Source organism: Chenopodium quinoa, unplaced genomic scaffold, assembly GCF_001683475.1.
Source record: "Chenopodium quinoa cultivar QQ74 unplaced genomic scaffold, ASM168347v1, whole genome shotgun sequence".
Taxonomy (NCBI): domain Eukaryota; kingdom Viridiplantae; phylum Streptophyta; class Magnoliopsida; order Caryophyllales; family Amaranthaceae; genus Chenopodium; species Chenopodium quinoa.
In genome coordinates, this window is record NW_018742879.1 from 1448022 (window position 1) to 1466092 (window position 18071).

Consider the following 18071-nt stretch of genomic DNA (forward strand, 5'->3'; position numbering starts at 1 on the left):
CCCACGATGCCGGCGTCCTAGCCAGACGCCACCGCCATGGCACCGGCTTCTTGGCCAGGCGCCCCGACCATGACAGTGGTGGTCCATGCTCACGTCAGCCGTCATACCGTTACAACGACGATGTTTTGCTGCGACGACGACGGCTCTTCGGCGTCCCTCGGCTCTCCGGTCTCCCGCGGGAACCCAATACGGCTCCACATTTTTCGATGTCAGAATTTTTCGTTTTTGGTAAGATTTCACAAATGGGCAAAAGTGTCAAACCAAGTGTCTTTTTTAATTTGATTTTTGGATGTCAGAATTTTTCGTTTTTGGGAATATTTCACAAATGGGCAAAAGTGTCAAACCAAGTGTCGTTTTTAATTTGATTTTTTGATGTCAGAATTTTTCGTTTTTGGTAAGATTTCACAAATGGGCAAAAGTGTCAAACCAAGTGCATTTTGTGGGCTTTATGTAGTAATTTGTGGGCGATGTTTAACAAATCCCTTAAAATTCTCGTGGCAATGTAATGTAGCCATGGGAATTTTGAAAAGTATTCCCGTGACACAAGAGGCCGTGGCTAGGAAATTTGCCATGGGAAAATGGATGTCGTGGCAAATTTCAATTTTTATGCCACGGGTATGTACGTGGCAGACAATTTCACTTGCCACGGATACTAATGTGGCTAACAAGTTCTTTGCCACAAATTCTACCATGGCTAATAAACTTGGTTGCCACAAACATTATCGTGGCTAGTAATCTTCTTTGCCACAAATATTACCGTGGCTAATAAACTTTGTCACCGCAAATATTACCGTAGCTAATTAATTTCTTTGCCACAAATAATACCGTGGCAAATAAATCCATTGCCACATTACTACCGTGACAAATAATATCTCTTGACACTAATGACTAGTGTGGCTACTAAATTCAATAGGCATAAGCTTTGTTGTAGCATTTATGGTATACGCATATATGAATATTAGAGATGGGAGTTTTTCTCAAATATGTCATATTTTCATTGTTGCAATAGATATATAACATTAAAAAAAAAATCATATTAATGTCTTGGAATCCCGTACATTCAAACATACTTGAATTCGATATCCATACATACAAACATACTAGAAATCAATTGTCTCATTATCTCATCACTAGCCCACTCTTACTAAAAGTTTTTATAAAAAAAACACTCAAATCATTTTGCTAAAGAACAATAAATACTCTACATATAGCATGCGACAATATGTCTGTGCTCCGCTCCTTGTTACCTACAATAAATAAATATAAATAGATAAATAATCAAGTCAATATGTTTTCAAAAAGAGCACCAAATATATATATATATATATATATGTTTTCAAAATGAAAAAGTCAAATTGACACAAAATTTGGAACAACTTACGTTAAGCTCATAAATTATAACTTTCAAATCTTATTAATGCCTCCCTTCACTGCACTGACCCTGTCCATGCACAGCCCACCTCCTGCACAGCCCCTAACCCCTCCCTGCACCACCCCTCTTACTGCACTACCTGCACTGCCACCTTCCTACACTACACGGCCTACCCTTCCTGCATTTTCTCATCCCTGCACCCCGCCCCGTGCACTAAAACTTATCCCTACACTGCCCCTCCCTGCACCACCCCCCTGAACTGTAATTCTCCCTACGTTGCCCCCCTACATTGTCTCCCCTTCCTACACTGCCCCTCTCCCCTGAACCTGCGTATACTAAATTCCACATATACTTGTTTATCACAATGCAGAGAGAAGTACAGTGCTAAGATTGGTGATAATCAATTAGGACCGAACAGTTTACAACTAAAAAAATATAAATAATGATTTTATGAATTTACAATTAGGATTGAAAGCAGATTTATATCTTTTTTCAAGTTATAAATCTTCCATTTATCACAATGCTAAGATTTGTGAGAATCAATTAGGACTTAGGATAGCTTAATTGCTTGTTATGTCCAGTGCTTTGTATTTGTTTATTTTTTAGTTTTTTTTTTCAAGTTATGTATTTTGGTAAAGCAAGTTCTCTATAAGCAAGTTATGAATTTTGCCGATTTGATTAAAAAAAAAAAAAAAAGTAAGAGTGGGCAAACAATTCTTTACTCATTTGTCAAATTAGCAAACATTTCATTGTTTATTTACCAAATGAGCAAAACAATTCTTTACTCATTTGTCAAATGAGCAAACATTTCATTGTTTATTTATCAAATGAGCAAACAATTCTTTGTTCATGTATTAAATGAGCAACAATTCCTTGCTCATTTATCAAATGACAAACAATTTTTTGCTCATATATCAAATGAGCTAACAATTCTTTGCTTATTTTTTAAATGAGCAACAATATTTTGCTCATTTATCAATTGAGCAACATAAGGTGAAAAAATTTAGAACATAGAAAAATAATTTAAAACATATATTTAGAGCTTAGGTAGAAAATTTTAGAGCATAAGCAAAAAATTGTAGAACAGTTGCAATAGATTTTGGAACATATTCAGTAAATTTTAGAACATATGCAAAAAATATTTATAACATATGATAAAACCTATTAGCTCAATTGGTAGAGCACTATGCAAATGCATAGGATGTAGGTTCAATTCCTACATAGGTTATAATTATAAATAACTAAAAAAAATTAATTAAAAAATATATAAAATCAAATTAGCACTAAATTATATGAGCAAAAAATTGGCTTGAAATGATTAATAACTATGGAAACTTTGTTACAACTAAACTCTCATATAAACGCTTGTCTCCTATTACACAAATGAACCTACGTGGGATTTGAACCCACATCTTTTGTGCATTTGCATAATGCTCTACATGTTGAGCTAGTAGATTAATGCAAACTAAATTCAAATGAGCAAAGTAAAATTAAAATGAGCAAACTAAACTGAAACTAAAATGAGCAAACTGAAATAAAATGAGCAAAAACATATATAGTTAAAATGCATAAATGAAAATCAAATGAGAAAAGGCAGGAGAATCTTAGAGAGAGGAGGTAATTAGTGCTACGGGAAGAAGAAAAATTAGCAACAATTTTTTGCTCATTTATCAAATGAGCAAACAATTCTTTACTCATTTGTCAAATGAGCAAACATTTCTTTGTTCATTTATCAAATGAGCAAACAATTCTTTGCTCATGTATCAAATGAGCAACAATTCTTTGCTCATTTATCAAATGAGCAAACAACTTTTTGCTCATTTATCAACTGAGCAAACAATTTTTTGCTCATTTATCAAATGAGCAAACAATTCTTTGCTCAGTTGATAAATGAGTAAACAATTCTCAGCTAGTACAAAGTTCATTGCCTCAATGGGGGCTTCCTCAATCCATACACGTAGGCTGTCATAGTTTTTACTGAGGTTGGCAAGACAATGAGCCACCTTATTGCCATTTCTACCTACATGACTAAAGACAACATCGATCAATACAATTTTTAGCTAGCTCAAGAATATCTTTGATTATAAAACCAAAACTTGTATTCTCATGTATGTTGTTCTTCAGATGTCTGCACACTTTGATGTTGTTTGTTTCTAACACAATTTTTGTAAGACTCGCTTCAATAGCAATTTGAAGGGCATGTTTTGCAGTGAGAGCTTCAGCAATAGTGTAGCAACATTCTTGCCTCCCCTTACTCGCAGGACAGTAGTAGCCACAATGTCCTCCTAGGATAGTAGCAGCCATAATGTCCTCCTCATAATTCCTGATTATGCCCCCAAAACCAATATGACCATCATTAGACATTGCAACATCCGAGTTTACCTTATACCAACCCGCCTCAAGCTTCTCCCATTTCTGCACAACAGTAGCAGCACCCAGATTAACAGTTGATGTAGCTTCATTGGCTTTCTCATACTCTCCAATTATGCTCATAGTGTTTTGTTGAATCTCAGCTAGATCAACCATCTTCCCTTCAAAAACCCAGGCATTTCTTCGCAACCAAATACCCCAAAGCAGACTCCAGAACATGCTCCACCATTCAATATTAGTATGCACCATCTCTAGCTCTAAGAACCACTCAAAAAAAGATCCAACCTTAAAAGTGCTAAGGTTAAGTCTTAGTGGAGAAGTATACCAAACGCTGCCTTGTTACATAATGCAAGAGTATGAAGAGTTGTCTCACACTCTTCACCACACATTGGACACAAAATATCAACCGTCATTCCCCTCCCAACCATAGTGATGGTAGTAGGCCAAAAAATGGAGACCAGGGCAAATATACAAGTACCAAGGGCATTTCATAAATTTACAAAGAATTTTTGCTCAAAATATATGTTTTGAATTATTTTTCTATGTTCAATCTATAAAATGAGCAAAAATATTTTTGTTCATCTATGAAACGATTAAAAATATTTTGCTCAATTACGAAATGAGCAAAATATGTAATGAGGAACATTGTTTTGCTCTTTAGCATCAATCGGCTAAAATGAGCAATATTTGTTTACTCATTTTAAGAAAAGGGTAATAATAAGGCAAAGTTAGACAATTAGAACAAAGCAACAATTGAAAATTCATAACATAAAGTATGTACCATTTGGTCAGAATTGGAAGAATAGTACTCTGCAATACTTGAAGTGTTTGAAATCGTGACTTTGGAATTACTCATGATAGTTGATAAATTTTTGCTAAACTCTAATTTCGATTAAATTGATTGGCAGTTTCAATAACAAATATCGAGGTGCTGATACAATCATTGTTAATTACTAGTGTGGGTGGTATTGTAGAGAGCGAGGACCAAGGAGTATGATTTACACAGCAATGTAATGGTAACATTTTACTACCACGTACAAATCTTATCTACTGTTATTGTTATTGCTGCTCTTGATATGTTCAGTATCAATCATGTTTTATATGGTCTGGTTCATGTTCTATGCTCTTATTTTAAACAAGTCTTATCAAATCTTGTTAAGGATCTTCAACTTCCATAATATCTCATAATTAGCAATCTCATCAATATATTTCTCGAGTTAATTCATCATATATAACAAAACGACACTCTAAACTTAATACCCCTAACATAAAAACCAGCAAACGAAAGCAATTTCTGATGCCAAAAGAAGCAAGTCATTAAGTAAAGACATACAAATCAGTAATCCTTAGCTTAACCTCAATCAAAATCGATTTTCAATTTCGTACAATTGTATATCAAAGCCACTTCGAAAAATTTCCAAATAAAATTGGTGAAAATGTGAAAACTGTTATTGTCATGCCTCCTGAAAAATAAATGACTCCAAAATACAAATTTCATTCATCATTTCGGTCTATTGATCATAGCAAACAAATTAAAAATCAATAAATAAGCAAAATAATAGGTAAAAACGCAACAAATTAAAAATCAATAAATTGATACTTACTTTCTTCGTTCATAAATAACAGCTTTTGATTTTGGTTCATCGTTCACATGTTCGACTGAATCCATTTGCAATTGGCGATTTCTAGGGTTTAAGCATAAAAATCGCGAAAACCTAATTCGTGAATAATGTAAGTTTATATCGAATTTCAGCAAATTAGGTAAAATAATCGAATTTTGAAAACAAATTAGATCATAATATTGATAAACTTACTACAAATTGGTATAGAATTTCCACAAAAACCACTGATCTGAGGAGAGAGAGAGCAGCAACAAGTATAGAGAGAGAAAGAGATGTTGAACGTGAAAGCTAATTAAGAAGAATAGGAAAGAGAGAAGGGGGTGTATCAGATTCACAAAATTACAGAAATGTCATTATTATGTTCTTTTTGGACGGTTAGATTTAATTTGTCAATGGTCTAAATTTGTTCTCACATATATTAGAGTTCTCACGTAAGGAATGAGATCTCACACCAAAAATGGTATTTAGTTGTATATATAATAAACTAATTAAAGATAGTTAAAGTGGAGTATATAGGAATTGCAAAAGGTAAATAGGATACAACTAAAAAAAAATGTATAAAATAGTCAAAGTGAAGTATATAGAAACTGCAAAAGGTGATGTTTTTTTTTTTTTTTTTTCGAAAGAACAATTGATGATGTATTTGTATCCTTAGGACATGGCCATACCCAACTTCTTATAATTTAATCCTTGTTTTATCACATACGTAGTAATTATCATTTATTTCAGAAATTTAAATTCAGTTAAAGATTCATAAGCTTAAAAAAGTTAAATTTAGATGAATGAAAATCACGTTGAACAAACACGTTGATCAAACACTTTGAAGCTCAGCCCCTCATTGCGCTATGTTGCTGTAAGTGGTGGAGTAAAGACTAACGAGCCAGAGAAGTATTTACTTGACCGGCCCCGTTTATTGGGCCGTTGGGCTGTGATCTGTTTTAGACATTAGGTTGGCCCGTTTCATTCTAGTGTTTGGGCTGTACATAAAGAAATGCAAATTTTGAACATCCCAAAACTTAACTTAAACTGATCAATTTCTTATGTTACAAGATTGTAATCTTACACTAGAAATTATGTTATGATGATATGACCATGGGACCTAATCACCTAATGTTTGATAAGATATCCCAAGGTTCATGATTAGACTTCCACGTAGATCATTTATGTTAGAAGTTATGTGTAGAACCTTTTCATGGCATATGCTTAATTTTAAAAGTTACTAGTTTGTGGCCCGGATGATGCCCTAGGTTGTTAGTTTGTATTTCTTTAATTTGATAACTAGGTTAGGTCCGTGCCATGCACGGTACATTATATTAATTACTTGTGACAAATTAATTTATTTATGGCATAAAATATAAAAATTGTTTAATATCTTGAACAAAATTGAAGTAACATGGAATATTTGATCAAGATCATATTCTTAAAAAATATTCCACCAACAATACATCTTCTTGAAAAAAATAATATATTTCCTTATTATTCCGTAATTAATCGAGTACCAACATAAAAATGGTAAATATAAAAACAAACTTTTTTTTTTTAAATAACTTCCTTAAATAAAATTTAGTAATTAATTATTAAAAAAAATATATATATATATATACTAAGAACACACCAGAAATCGACACATGTCATTGCTGGTGTGTCTTTTAGTATATAGTTATTGATTATGTTCGACTGTTTGTATAGTTAGTGTGTGGTTCGGGCATTGTCTCGGGTGTTATTGTTATTTTTTTTTTTTTACCTCATATGTATTCATTTTCTAATCTTGTAAAAAATAAATAAAAAAATATGACCTCTAAATTTACTTAATATATTAAAGGAATATATAATATTAATTATGTGAAATTTAAGACATTAATCAAAGTTAGTTGAGATGGTAAATGTATGACCTTTGTATTTTGGAGGTTACGGGTTCGATTCTCGTTCAAAGCATAATTTATTTTGTTTAATGAAGTGGCAAGCTTACGTGGCGCATATCCCTTTGGATAGTGACGTGGCATTGTGCAAATAGTTTGAAGAGTGCCACGTGGCACCGTTCCTTTAAAAGGAACGTCTTTTAATATATAGTATAGATTTATCCTTAACATCTTAAATACACTCGACTATTGACGATCAACTCTATATAAACAACACTGTTTTACAATAAAATTCATCTTATATTGTATAAGTAGCTTTGCTAAATTGATTCTACCATTAGATCAAGAATTCTTTCTTCCCTTGATCTTAATAACCATGCCTTCAAACTTTTAGTTCGTAAAAATTTAAGAAATAATATCTAAAACATTGGTCGATTAAATTGTCCACATCACTTTTCTTGTTAGTTACATTTAATTTCATTAAAAATATTGATCTTTCCATTATACATTTATGAATTCAATTGATTAGTAATTATGCAATTGAAGCATATCTTAACAAATCACAAGTACTCACATATATAGAATTTGAGAATTATTATGAATGCCAATAAAAAAATGGGTAATATCCTCAAAGTCTACGATTCTCAAGGAGTATAAAGCAAAGTCGACCATCCACCATAAATACATGCAAGTGCATTTTATGCACCCACAAGCGTGAAAATCATTTTCAATGCTCCCAGATACATCTATCATGTACGCACTCAATTGCTCCCATACTTCCAGTTATTGCTTCATAATTCTATCATTAATCGTTATATACCATATGATGCTTCAATAAGTGGGACAATGTAAATTGAAAGACATCCAATAGGCAAATAATATGCATAATTAATCATTGATTACATAAACTCCAACTTAAATAATAAAATTGATCAACAGTTTCCTCATAATTACAAAAACATTGAGAACGTATACATAGCTGTCAATATGGAGTATCTATATAGTTTTCTGTCAATTCGGCGCATCTTTACTTGTTTTTCCAGCTTAACATATATAAAGACATAATTGTCACATGAATACATGATACAACTTTCTTATAATTAGCTTAAATTATAAACTTGTATAATTGGAGAGAGAATAATAATTATAGAAGCTTCATGATCACTACATTACACTACTAGTTTCCAAATTTATTACCTTTTTGTTAATTCTTCTCAATAGGGAAATGAAAAGAGAAAAAAAAAGATTAGAAGAAAGAGAATAATGGAGAAAGCATTAACAAAAGTTGGGAGCTTGAAAGTTGGGAGTATTTGGATCTCTAAGAAGACCAAAGAAGAATTATCTACCGTTACTTATGATCTCTCATCGGTTTGTTTTTCATCTACCATTCTTTTAATCCTCTTCTCTAGCTTTCATCATGTAAACGTATGGTTTTAATCATGTAGCTAGTTATTTCACTATTAGACGCTGTCTGTTTATCAAATAGTTGTACTTTTTCAGCTAGTTTAGTTGATAAGGTTAGTTTTTGGAGCGATATAACATTCAAGATTTATGATCTAATTTCATCTATTACTAATGTTGTTACATTCATTTGTAGCTTCCTCTCAACTAAAAAGTAAAGACCATACACATTTATTTAGATAGCATCTATCTTTATGTGCTTGATTTATGTTGTATATTGATGCTAGGGTGCAAAAGCTTATTTTGAGCACATTCCATGAACATTATTGTATCGATTTTACATGCAATTTATGATGAAACTTCTTTCAAAATATTGTAATTTTATTGAGACATCTTATGAATAATTACTCTAAATTGTACGCGTGATCATAATGCATGTGCAATAAAAAAATGCGAAATTTTCACTTTGGTGCCGTACATTAATTTCACTAATTTCATCGTGGTGCATAATTTATGTTTAATTTTTTTTTTCTAATTTAGTGCCTTCTTGGCGTTACCTCACACCTAACCTAAGGGTAAGTTTAACCAAAAGTTTTCTTCAAATGTAGTCTATTTCTAGTACAATTGAAGGCAAAGCAAAGTGGGTATTCAACAAGTTAAAGGGAAAGACGCAAAAACCCTTACCGGATCTCCTTCGAGACTTCAACCTTCCGGCGGGACTCTTTCCTCAGAACATCATATGCTACGAGTTTGATGAATCAAGATCGAAGCTCATCGTGTACATGTCCTCTCCTTGTGAGGTATGCTTTAAGGACTCGAACATCGTGAGGTACGCTAACCGTGTTAAGGGCACGTTATCGAAAGGAAAGCTTACGGGAGTTGAAGGTATGAAGACCAAAGTGTTAGTGTGGGTTAAAGTGACTAGCATCAATGTTGAAAGTTCCAAGTCTGATAAGGTTTTGTTTACTACTGCTGGTGTAAAGAAATATAGGCCTAAAGATGCTTATGAATTTCCTCGTGATGCTGTTAAAGTGGAAGAATTTTGATGCATGTACTTTGTGTATATTAGCTCTTGTTACTATGTTAGTCTTATGTATGTTATTGTGTACCAATTAAAAATATATTGTAACTTATAAATGTATGACAAAATTACATACATGTCTCATTCCTATATGTATAAAAGAGAAGAAATTAAACAATATGCAAGCTTGTACTAATTTTTCTATACAAATTTTTTTTATTGTACTAGTGTGCATAAAGGTAGGTATATATACCCAGTGACATATTAGAATATTTTGGAAGTTTTATTTGAGTCGAGGAACACTATAAGAATATTCTATGCGATTTAAACCATAATAAAATTTTATGTAATTCAATGTTATGAATAGACTTGAATTATTAGATACATATCCAAACAAAATATGAAAATAAATAAGACTAGAACCAACCTGACTTGAAGACGAAAAAGGATAAAATTAAACTTTACGCCATAATTAGCTAATTGATAACTCCTAAAAAGTGATACAATAAGACCCAACCCATCAATCCTTATCCAACTTACAAGACTTGTTACTCAAATAATCAAATGGACTCATACAAGATTAAATTACATATTTATCACCTCTATTCATACTTATAGTAGACAGCTATATAAACTCCATACGACCATACGTGATTGTGGCTTAAGTCTTATGTTGAGGCCATGTGCCTTGGACTTAGATATGTCTAACCCATGATTAAGCAAGACCACTAGCTACGTGTTGTGTAAAAGACAACCAAAACACGACTTAATCCACGTGCCACTATGTCGTGCTTCTGACAAATTTCACTTATTTTGAACTGGCTTAATTGTGTGTGTGGGTTTTTTATTTTTATTTTTATTTTCTTAATATGATGCTATGTTGTGCTTACCCATACTCGTAACTAGAGGTGATCATTGGGGGGGGCTGGGCCGGGCCAAGGCTGGAAAAATCAACCCATTCATCGGGCCAAGCTTCGGGCCGAAATTTGTGTGTCCAAATACGGGCTCTTCAAGCCATTTCGGGCCCGGCCAAAAAAATCAACTAAAATTGTATGAAATCCCATTCCTAAGCCCACCCAAAAAAAATTAAAAATCGGATCGGGCTCATTTTGATCAGGTATTCAGGTCTACTCGTAACATGTTTTGCTTTTTTCACGATAGTTCGTGCCATACCCTGGGCCAGTCCAACCATTGCCACCTTTATCCAGTAGCCCTACCAAACACTAAAATTCTGCAACAAAATCTCTGAATCAAATCAAACCAAAAATGGCAAAGAAAATCCCAAATCCCAAGAACAACAGTATCAGAGAAGTGGAAACTGTAGAATACCCAATCAAATGAGCAAAAACAATGGCGAAAAAGAAGGGAATGATAATCAAAATTTGAGGCCAAGATTCTTTGATAAGAAGGCTAAGAACATGTGCTGGGCTAAAGCTGCTCTTGTCCCCGGCCGTCACCCTGACCGTTGGAGGAAGGATGTTGCCGGCAACATCGTTTGCAAGCGTTTCTGCAATTGTTCTGGTTGTCTTTGCTTTGAGTACGATCATATTGTTCCTTTCTCCAAAGGTCATTTATCCTCTCAAAGATTCTTACTTTCTTACTGGGTTTTGTCTGATTTTTGTTGGGTATTTTTTTAATTGGTGGTCTACATAGGTATTTTTAATTAATTAATTTATTTATATGTTCTTGGACTTCTCTTGTATTTTATTGGATTTTGTGTGATTTTTGTTTGCTGAATCTTAAAGTTTTTAAATTTGAGTGACTTTTGTTGAAATTTGATTATTTCATGATTTCATTGTATTTTTATGGGTTTTTTGTGATTTTATTGGCTTTAGCCCTTTAGTGCCCCAAAAAGTAGATTTGATGTAAGTTTGAAGATAAGGGTAACTTTAGAATGGAGATGAATGGTGCAAATTGGGTATTTTATTAGTTGATTGAGATTTTGTGTGTTGTGATTAGAGAGTGAATAATGGGCAAAAAATTTTGGGATATCCTGTATGTTTCAACTTGTATCTTTTAGCAAATTGAGATTTAGTATCCTGCATTGAAAGTGATGAGTGGTGGATTTGTATGCTTGGCTCTGTATATTGGTAATGTATAGTCGAAATCTTCTCGTATATAATAGTTTTGCTAGAGTGAATTTTTAAGTAGAAGGTGATTATGTGAATGACCAAGGAGATAACGTCAGGTTTAGGAATGAGGCTGCTTGCATGGTGTTAGGTTTGAGAAGAAAAAACATAATAAGTTGAGTTGCTTTGGAAAAATTCAGATTCGCCGAAAAGAGGTCAACGAAGGGAGTTGTTTGGCCATTTAATGAGTGTAGAGAAGTGCAAGGGTAATTTTAGCTTATCTGGATCAAGTATTACTTTATTTTCTTTGAGTGTTACAATTGATTGTTGATGGTTGATAGACATATAGACTTTGCCTGACTATGAAGTTTGCAGGCACTTAGCATTATGTGTTGAAGTTATCATATTATTCTTTACTCTAAGCTAATTTTGGGAAATTGTCAGTCCTAGGTCAATTTAACACAGATTTAGCAACCAAATGGAGCACATTTTGTGGCAATTAGTAAAGTGTTGTTGCCTTGTGGGAATCAAGTTATGATTTGATATAGGAAGACTGATTGATAGTTTTGGTGGCATATCTTTGTATTTTTGGTGGCATCTATCTTAAAGATCAACATTATCCTTCACGGTATCAAAATGTTGATAAGGGGCCTGATTAATCTGTTCTATATCGCTACCTTCTCACATTTTTTTGAAGATACACCAAATTTATACACACTTAATGTTATTAGCTAGGATATGAACTGTAACTTGCTTGCTGATGGTTGTACATTTGGCAATGGAACTTTCCTTGCATTTGTCTTTATATGGCGTCCGAATTTTTTTTTTAACTCCCTCGGTTTCACAATCAGCTTAACATATGCTTTTACACGGTCTTCAAGACATGTTTTATAGTGCTGATGTGTGGTTGAGTTCCATCCGGCATTGAAATGATGAAGTCTGGTGTTGCTCTTCAAATATTCTCTGCTACTAGGTTCTAAGAAAAAAGAAGCACCTAGAGTACGTTCCATAAATAGGATCGGCTACATGAACCAACATGAGGACTTCCCAGGAGGTCACCCATCATATTACTACTCTCAATCATTGTGGCTCATGTCAAGCGATGTGTGTGGTGTCTGATACATGTTATACTTATGCACCCTTGGGGCAAGTAAGAAACGCATGTAGAGAACTTGGTGTAGATGCATGACAGATTGATGTGCAATAGCACAGGATGTGTGCTTGTGAAGCTGTCAAGAAATTATTGTTTATAAATTGTTTGAAATGGCACATTTTGTAGATTCTTTAGGCGTGTAGAGGGGTTGAGGGACGAATTGCTGGGGGGCTGGGTGGGGCAAGCTTGGAATCAAACTTGAAGGCCATAAACAGAGTTAAAATAGTAATCACATTTGTGAATTGTGATAGATCCTTTAGGCCTGTAGAGTGTCTGAGTAGTGAATTGCTAGGCCAGGCTTAAAATCAAACTTCAAGGCCTCAAACAGAGTTGAAATAGTAATCACCTTTATTGCTGTATATCCTTTAGGCTTGTAGAGTGGCTGAGTGGTGAATTGTTGGGGCAGTTTTGAAATCTAACTTTGAGGCCTCAAACAGAGTTGATATATTAATCACTTTTTTGCAGTATATCCTTTAGGCCTGCAGAGTGGCTGAGTGGTGAATTGCTGGGAAGTTTTTAAATCTAACTTCAAGGCCTTAAACAGAGTTGATATAGTAATAAACCTTTTTGCGCATAGTCAACGCCTGTTGGCCCTTTCATCGGGCAGTTAAAAACCAATCCTGATTGCTTATTGGAATTGCTCGTGGGTATTATTAGCATTTCAGCCTAAATCCCATTAGAACTCTACATCGAGAGTCTAATTTTGCAGATCTCTTCCAAGTTATATGGGTATTAGCTTAACATTTGGTAGGAGTGACGTGGCTTTCATGAAAGAATTAAACGTATAGTGCTAATTAACAATAGAAGACGGAAAACAAATAACGAACAAGACAAGGAGAATTTACTGTGGGAAACCCGAGAACCAAGAGAAAAACCCACCAATCCACTATAGATTAATACTTTGATGAAGAACAATGTAGTTTACAAGCTTTCAAATCACCATGAAAACTCTCACCCCTTCCCACACTCAAACCCTAAGTGTTAGGGCTTTTACATTTGAGGCTCTCTCTCTCTCTCTCTCTCTCTCTCTCTCTCTACATCTTTCCCTTCATCTTATTCTCTAATACAATGACTAAACATGAGTATTTATAGTATAAGGCATAATAAAGCAATCCTACGGTCCTAAATAAGCCACGTCGCTTAAGTCGTAAAACCGTAGAAAATAGAGGCAAGAGGTTCGGCCGAACTCCATTGCAGTGACCTTCAAATGCTGTCCTTTGAGTTTGGGCGAACCTAGGTTGGGGCGAACTCCTGCGCAGGGTAGATAGCTCTTCGTAAAACAGCCATAACTTCCTCGATTCTTGTCCAAATCAAGCTTATGACCGGTCGTTGGAAAGCGCTTGAGATGAGCTTTCACCTCCAACTTGAATCATCTCAATATCATTTCTAGATCTTGGGATATGATCATTTGAAGTCAGCCCTTGCCTTTCATTATTGCTTAGCACCAAGCACACAATCCATAGCTTAACTCCAAAGCTATGCATCTCTATGCCTTCTTGAACCGTTCTCCACACTTCTCAAATCCAACAATTCATACTTGGGACCTTGACTTGATTCAAATAACCTGGTTTGGAAGCTCACATCAATGTAGAAGCCCCGCAAGTTCCTCCAGATGCTCTGGAAATTGTATGACAAATTCAAGGTGTGATTTTTATCATCCATAGCCTTTTTAGTTGTGGCAGCTTTCCTTTACTAAGTAATATGAGTGTATTACATAATTTAGATATATTCATGCTCTTTTACCTTGTATCCTTAGAACTTCCCTATTATGATTGGAACAATAGGTTGGAAGTGAATTTTTGGTTGAATTAATTGAATAAACCACTTTTTCTGTTAATTTTTTTTCTCCTTTTTTGGCAATTTGTTGTTGATGTCTTTTAACCTTGGTGGCTGCTTTTGACTTAAAACCCTGCTGAGGATTATATTATGTTTCTTTGAAGTCTCTTAATTAATGATGCATCATTCCAACTTAATATAGTGATTAAAATTTCAAAAACATCCAAGATAAATGCTTTTGTCTTTGAGGGCTTGAAAGTCCATTCACGTTTGTTTTAACCTAGTATTAAAGAATTTGTTTTTATCTTATTTGGTTGTTTATCTTTTTAACCTCAATTTTGTGTGATTTTAACGTGAAATGATTAAACACACTAGCTATTATTTAGAGGAGAGCTCACTTTGACCTCATTTTTACATGGTTTAAAGAAGTTGCTTTGTTCTTGTTTCTTTGAGGTTTGATCATATTTTAGACTATAAAATTCTGTTTAATTTTGCCCAGTTATGAACTGTCTGAAGTATATGGTGATGCACTGTTGAAATGTAGTGCATGCTCTTTTGCACTCTCAAATGGATTATTTGCGCATCTGGATTTGTATGAAATCTGGAGATGTAATTGAGTATCTTTAGGCATTTTTTGGAGGGAGATGTAATAGAGTTAATAAGGGTTACATTTAACTGTCAAAACATTATCCACTTTCCTTTACTTTTTTGAAGATGAAAGCATCTTGAAACAAGGGAACATGTTAGGATATATGAGTATTTTTCAATTCCCTTCCTCTGACTCACTCAAATTACTTTAATTCCTTTGCCTCTTCTTAACATCATTTCCACTTTGATTGAAGCATCCAAATATAAAGAATTTTTCATCAGACATGATACCTGAAACCAATTGGGCACCTGAAAGGACATATAAAGAATATTTATAAAGTGTTGTCTAATTTTACCCTTAGTTTTCCTTTGCATAGTGAGCATTTGCTTTTCATATAAAGTTTGGTATGTTGGATGTGCCTTCTTATACAATGCCATAACATAGTGACAAATTTTTACATTTCAAGGGATGCTTGAACATTGGAAACTGTCATTGTAGGAGGTGAGTCTACAATGGACAATTGTCAGATCCTTCAGACTAGGGTCAACCGATACAAATCTGACAAAGAAGTGGATCCCAAAATACTGAGAGGTTATTCCTGTGATTTGAAGTTTACTGGTATGTTTCCCTGCATTGCTTTTATTATTTTTTTTGCTTCTAGATGTTAGCTTAGACATATCTTGTGTCTGCAACTTTGAGAATGGACATGAATTGAGCATTGTGTTTGGTGTGAATGCAACAAATAAGGTGGAGGGGAAAAGTCTGGCCCAAAATCCAAAGAGTGGTGGGGATACCAACCACTTCTGTAAGTGGCTGGCCACCCATAGTGGCCATTATGCATATGCGCTGCCACTTGGGAACTTGATGATCTTAAGGGAGACGTAGGAGTGATTAGTATTACCCTTATAGTCAAATCCATCCCCCATCTAATTGATAGTCATGTGGGGGGGGGGGGTGGGGTGTGTTTGTGGTTCCTTTGTAGAGATAGGGGTGCCTTACCAGTAAGGATAGGTGGGTTGACCATCACCACCATATCTAGGAACAGGGCCTCGTTAGACCAATAGGAAATTTTTTTTTTTTTTTTTTGAAGGGAGACCAATAGGAAATTTATCATGTGGAGCTATATGGCCTTGGTTCACATAACTATAAATAATTACCATCATCCTCGCTTGATATTTTCTATGTTCATATGCAATTTATCAAAGGCAGTGACAAGTTTAAAAGATTACCCCCACCACAGGCTAGCTTGGATGCTCATATCCACATCATAACCCTCTAAATGCATGAGTTGGTTCCCCAAAATTCCCTATTTCTCATTATTGTTAATCTTCACTGTTCCAAGAAGCATAGTGATAAAGAAAAACAAATAAAAAGCAGCTAATTTGTGGCAAAACTATGACAAATGAACTATAAAATGTGGACGGAACTAGTGGTGAATAAAAATAGAAGAAAAAGAAGTAAAATAGGGGTTTTAAATAAAAAGAAAAGAGAAAAATCTGGAAAGGAAGAGGCTTGAGCACCATAGAGATATACTTATACCTTGCTCATTGCCTCATTATCTAGGTATTTTTATAGCCCCTCCAGGAATTGTGTTGTATTGGATATTTAGATGAAATATTCATTTTCTTTTCTCTTGTTGGGAGACAATTAAGGTGTCTGAGTATCGTAGGTTTAAATTCTGCAAAGATGCATGAGCTATTGATTACATTATTACAATGTGGGTGAATATCATTCCTTCAAGACTTCAGGCGTGTAGGCAGTATTCTAAGGATTGTTTCTTGCTTATATAATTTCAGCTAAATTCCTCATGCTGTATGCTTTAGTAATTTTTGCCAAAAACCTTGAGTGATAAATGCATGCATAACGTTTGCAGTTGTTTGCTTAACTTCAGAGAAAATCTTTTTGCAGACAAAGAACTTGATATAGTTGAGATGGCTGTGTATGGGGACGTGATGCGGCCAGGGAACCAATGCCGTTGCCGGTCTATTGCTGAAATGCTTGGAACTTTCAAGGCTAAAGATCACATGGCGCCTTGCAAGTTGCCATATGTTGAAGAATCGTGATGTTTTATACCGTATACAAAGTATGAAGGTTGAAGATTTTTTCAATTAGATTCATATGCTCTGGAGATCGCCAATGCTGTCAAACTGTAGAACATAGGCAACTTAGCATCTTCATGACAAACCTAAACTCTTAAAACTGATTACATTTGATTATTGAATATTGAAAACAGGAGGCCAAAACACTTGAGCATACACTATTTTGGAATTGCGAATTAGTTTTTGTTATTGGATTTTGTTCTTCATTAATCTTGCAGTGGATTGCTGAATTTTGTATTACATTCGTGGAAAGGGTCCAGTCTACCAGGTACTCATGGCCTGAAGATGTTTCTGGGATAATAAAGATTTTCCACGAGTATTGACTTGCCCGGTGTCATGTTAGAATAAACCTCGTAAAACTGGCTTGACCCGAACCTGAACTTACTCTGAAATTATCTATCTATGTGAGCAAATATTAATCCGATGTAGTTCCGACCTTAAAATTGGTTGATTTTCAAGGCAAACCAATAGATAATTACCTAGGGTTTTCTTCTATACTCTTTAATTGTGTGTTATGCCAAATCTGGTCATTTAATAAACACTGGTTTCATTGAAATTGTGAATTGAAGCATTTGAGAAGTATATTAGCATAAGGTGTCCGAGAATAGGTAGGTATCTAGCTTCCAATTGTTCTATATTCTGCATAAAAGCAAAGTGGATCGAGTTCGACTCGCGTGTAACATCATAACCTTTCTAAATATATTGTGAACCATCAAAGGTTTTAACATATCTATCATTTT

The 18071-nt window shown here is 34.3% G+C and overlaps 3 protein-coding genes across 4 annotated transcripts; 2 read left to right on the plus strand and 1 right to left on the minus strand.

The window, feature by feature from the left end:
• Nucleotides 1-979: 979 nt before the first annotated feature.
• On the minus strand, nt 980-5772 carry LOC110726398. Of its 2 annotated transcripts, XR_002512364.1 has the most exons (3): nt 5557-5733; nt 5347-5457; nt 980-1247 (listed from the first exon to the last, which is right to left on the minus strand). XR_002512364.1 is itself a non-coding variant. In XM_021905876.1 (2 exons), exon 2 carries the CDS (start codon nt 3989-3991, stop codon nt 3401-3403), a length of 591 nt encoding a protein of 196 aa, XP_021761568.1. In that variant the 5' UTR covers nt 3992-5457; nt 5557-5772; the 3' UTR covers nt 3178-3400. The 2 variants fall into 2 exon arrangements, 1 of the variants encoding a protein (XP_021761568.1); XM_021905876.1 differs by lacking the exon at nt 980-1247 and having other exon boundaries at nt 3178-5457; nt 5557-5772.
• A 2544-nt stretch (nt 5773-8316) lies between these two features.
• Nucleotides 8317-9849, plus strand: LOC110726227 (uncharacterized protein At5g01610-like). Its single transcript, XM_021905690.1, has 2 exons — nt 8317-8591; nt 9233-9849. Exons 1-2 carry the CDS (start codon nt 8487-8489, stop codon nt 9668-9670), a joined length of 543 nt encoding a protein of 180 aa, XP_021761382.1. The 5' UTR covers nt 8317-8486; the 3' UTR covers nt 9671-9849.
• A 595-nt stretch (nt 9850-10444) lies between these two features.
• On the plus strand, nt 10445-17571 carry LOC110726399. The gene is made up of 3 exons (XM_021905877.1): nt 10445-11211; nt 15731-15850; nt 17141-17571. The coding sequence occupies exons 1-3, from the start codon at nt 10983-10985 to the stop codon at nt 17293-17295; spliced, it is 504 nt and encodes a 167-aa protein (XP_021761569.1). The 5' UTR covers nt 10445-10982; the 3' UTR covers nt 17296-17571.
• The last annotated feature ends 500 nt before the right edge of the window (nt 17572-18071 follow it).

Bases quoted from the DNA above. Each gene is read 5' to 3' on its own strand.
- LOC110726399 (XM_021905877.1), top strand. From the start codon at position 10,983: ATGAGCAAAAACAATGGCGAAAAAGAAGGGAATGATAATCAAAATTTG. The intron at 11,212-15,730 runs GTCATTTATCCT...CTGTCATTGTAG, and splicing joins TATTGTTCCTTTCTCCAAAG to GAGGTGAGTCTACAATGGAC. The intron at 15,851-17,140 runs GTATGTTTCCCT...ATCTTTTTGCAG, and splicing joins CTGTGATTTGAAGTTTACTG to ACAAAGAACTTGATATAGTT.
- LOC110726398 (XM_021905876.1), bottom strand. From the start codon at position 3,991: ATGGTGCATACTAATATTGAATGGTGGAGCATGTTCTGGAGTCTGCTT.
- LOC110726227 (XM_021905690.1), top strand. From the start codon at position 8,487: ATGGAGAAAGCATTAACAAAAGTTGGGAGCTTGAAAGTTGGGAGTATT. The intron at 8,592-9,232 runs GTTTGTTTTTCA...CTTCAAATGTAG, and splicing joins TTACTTATGATCTCTCATCG to TCTATTTCTAGTACAATTGA.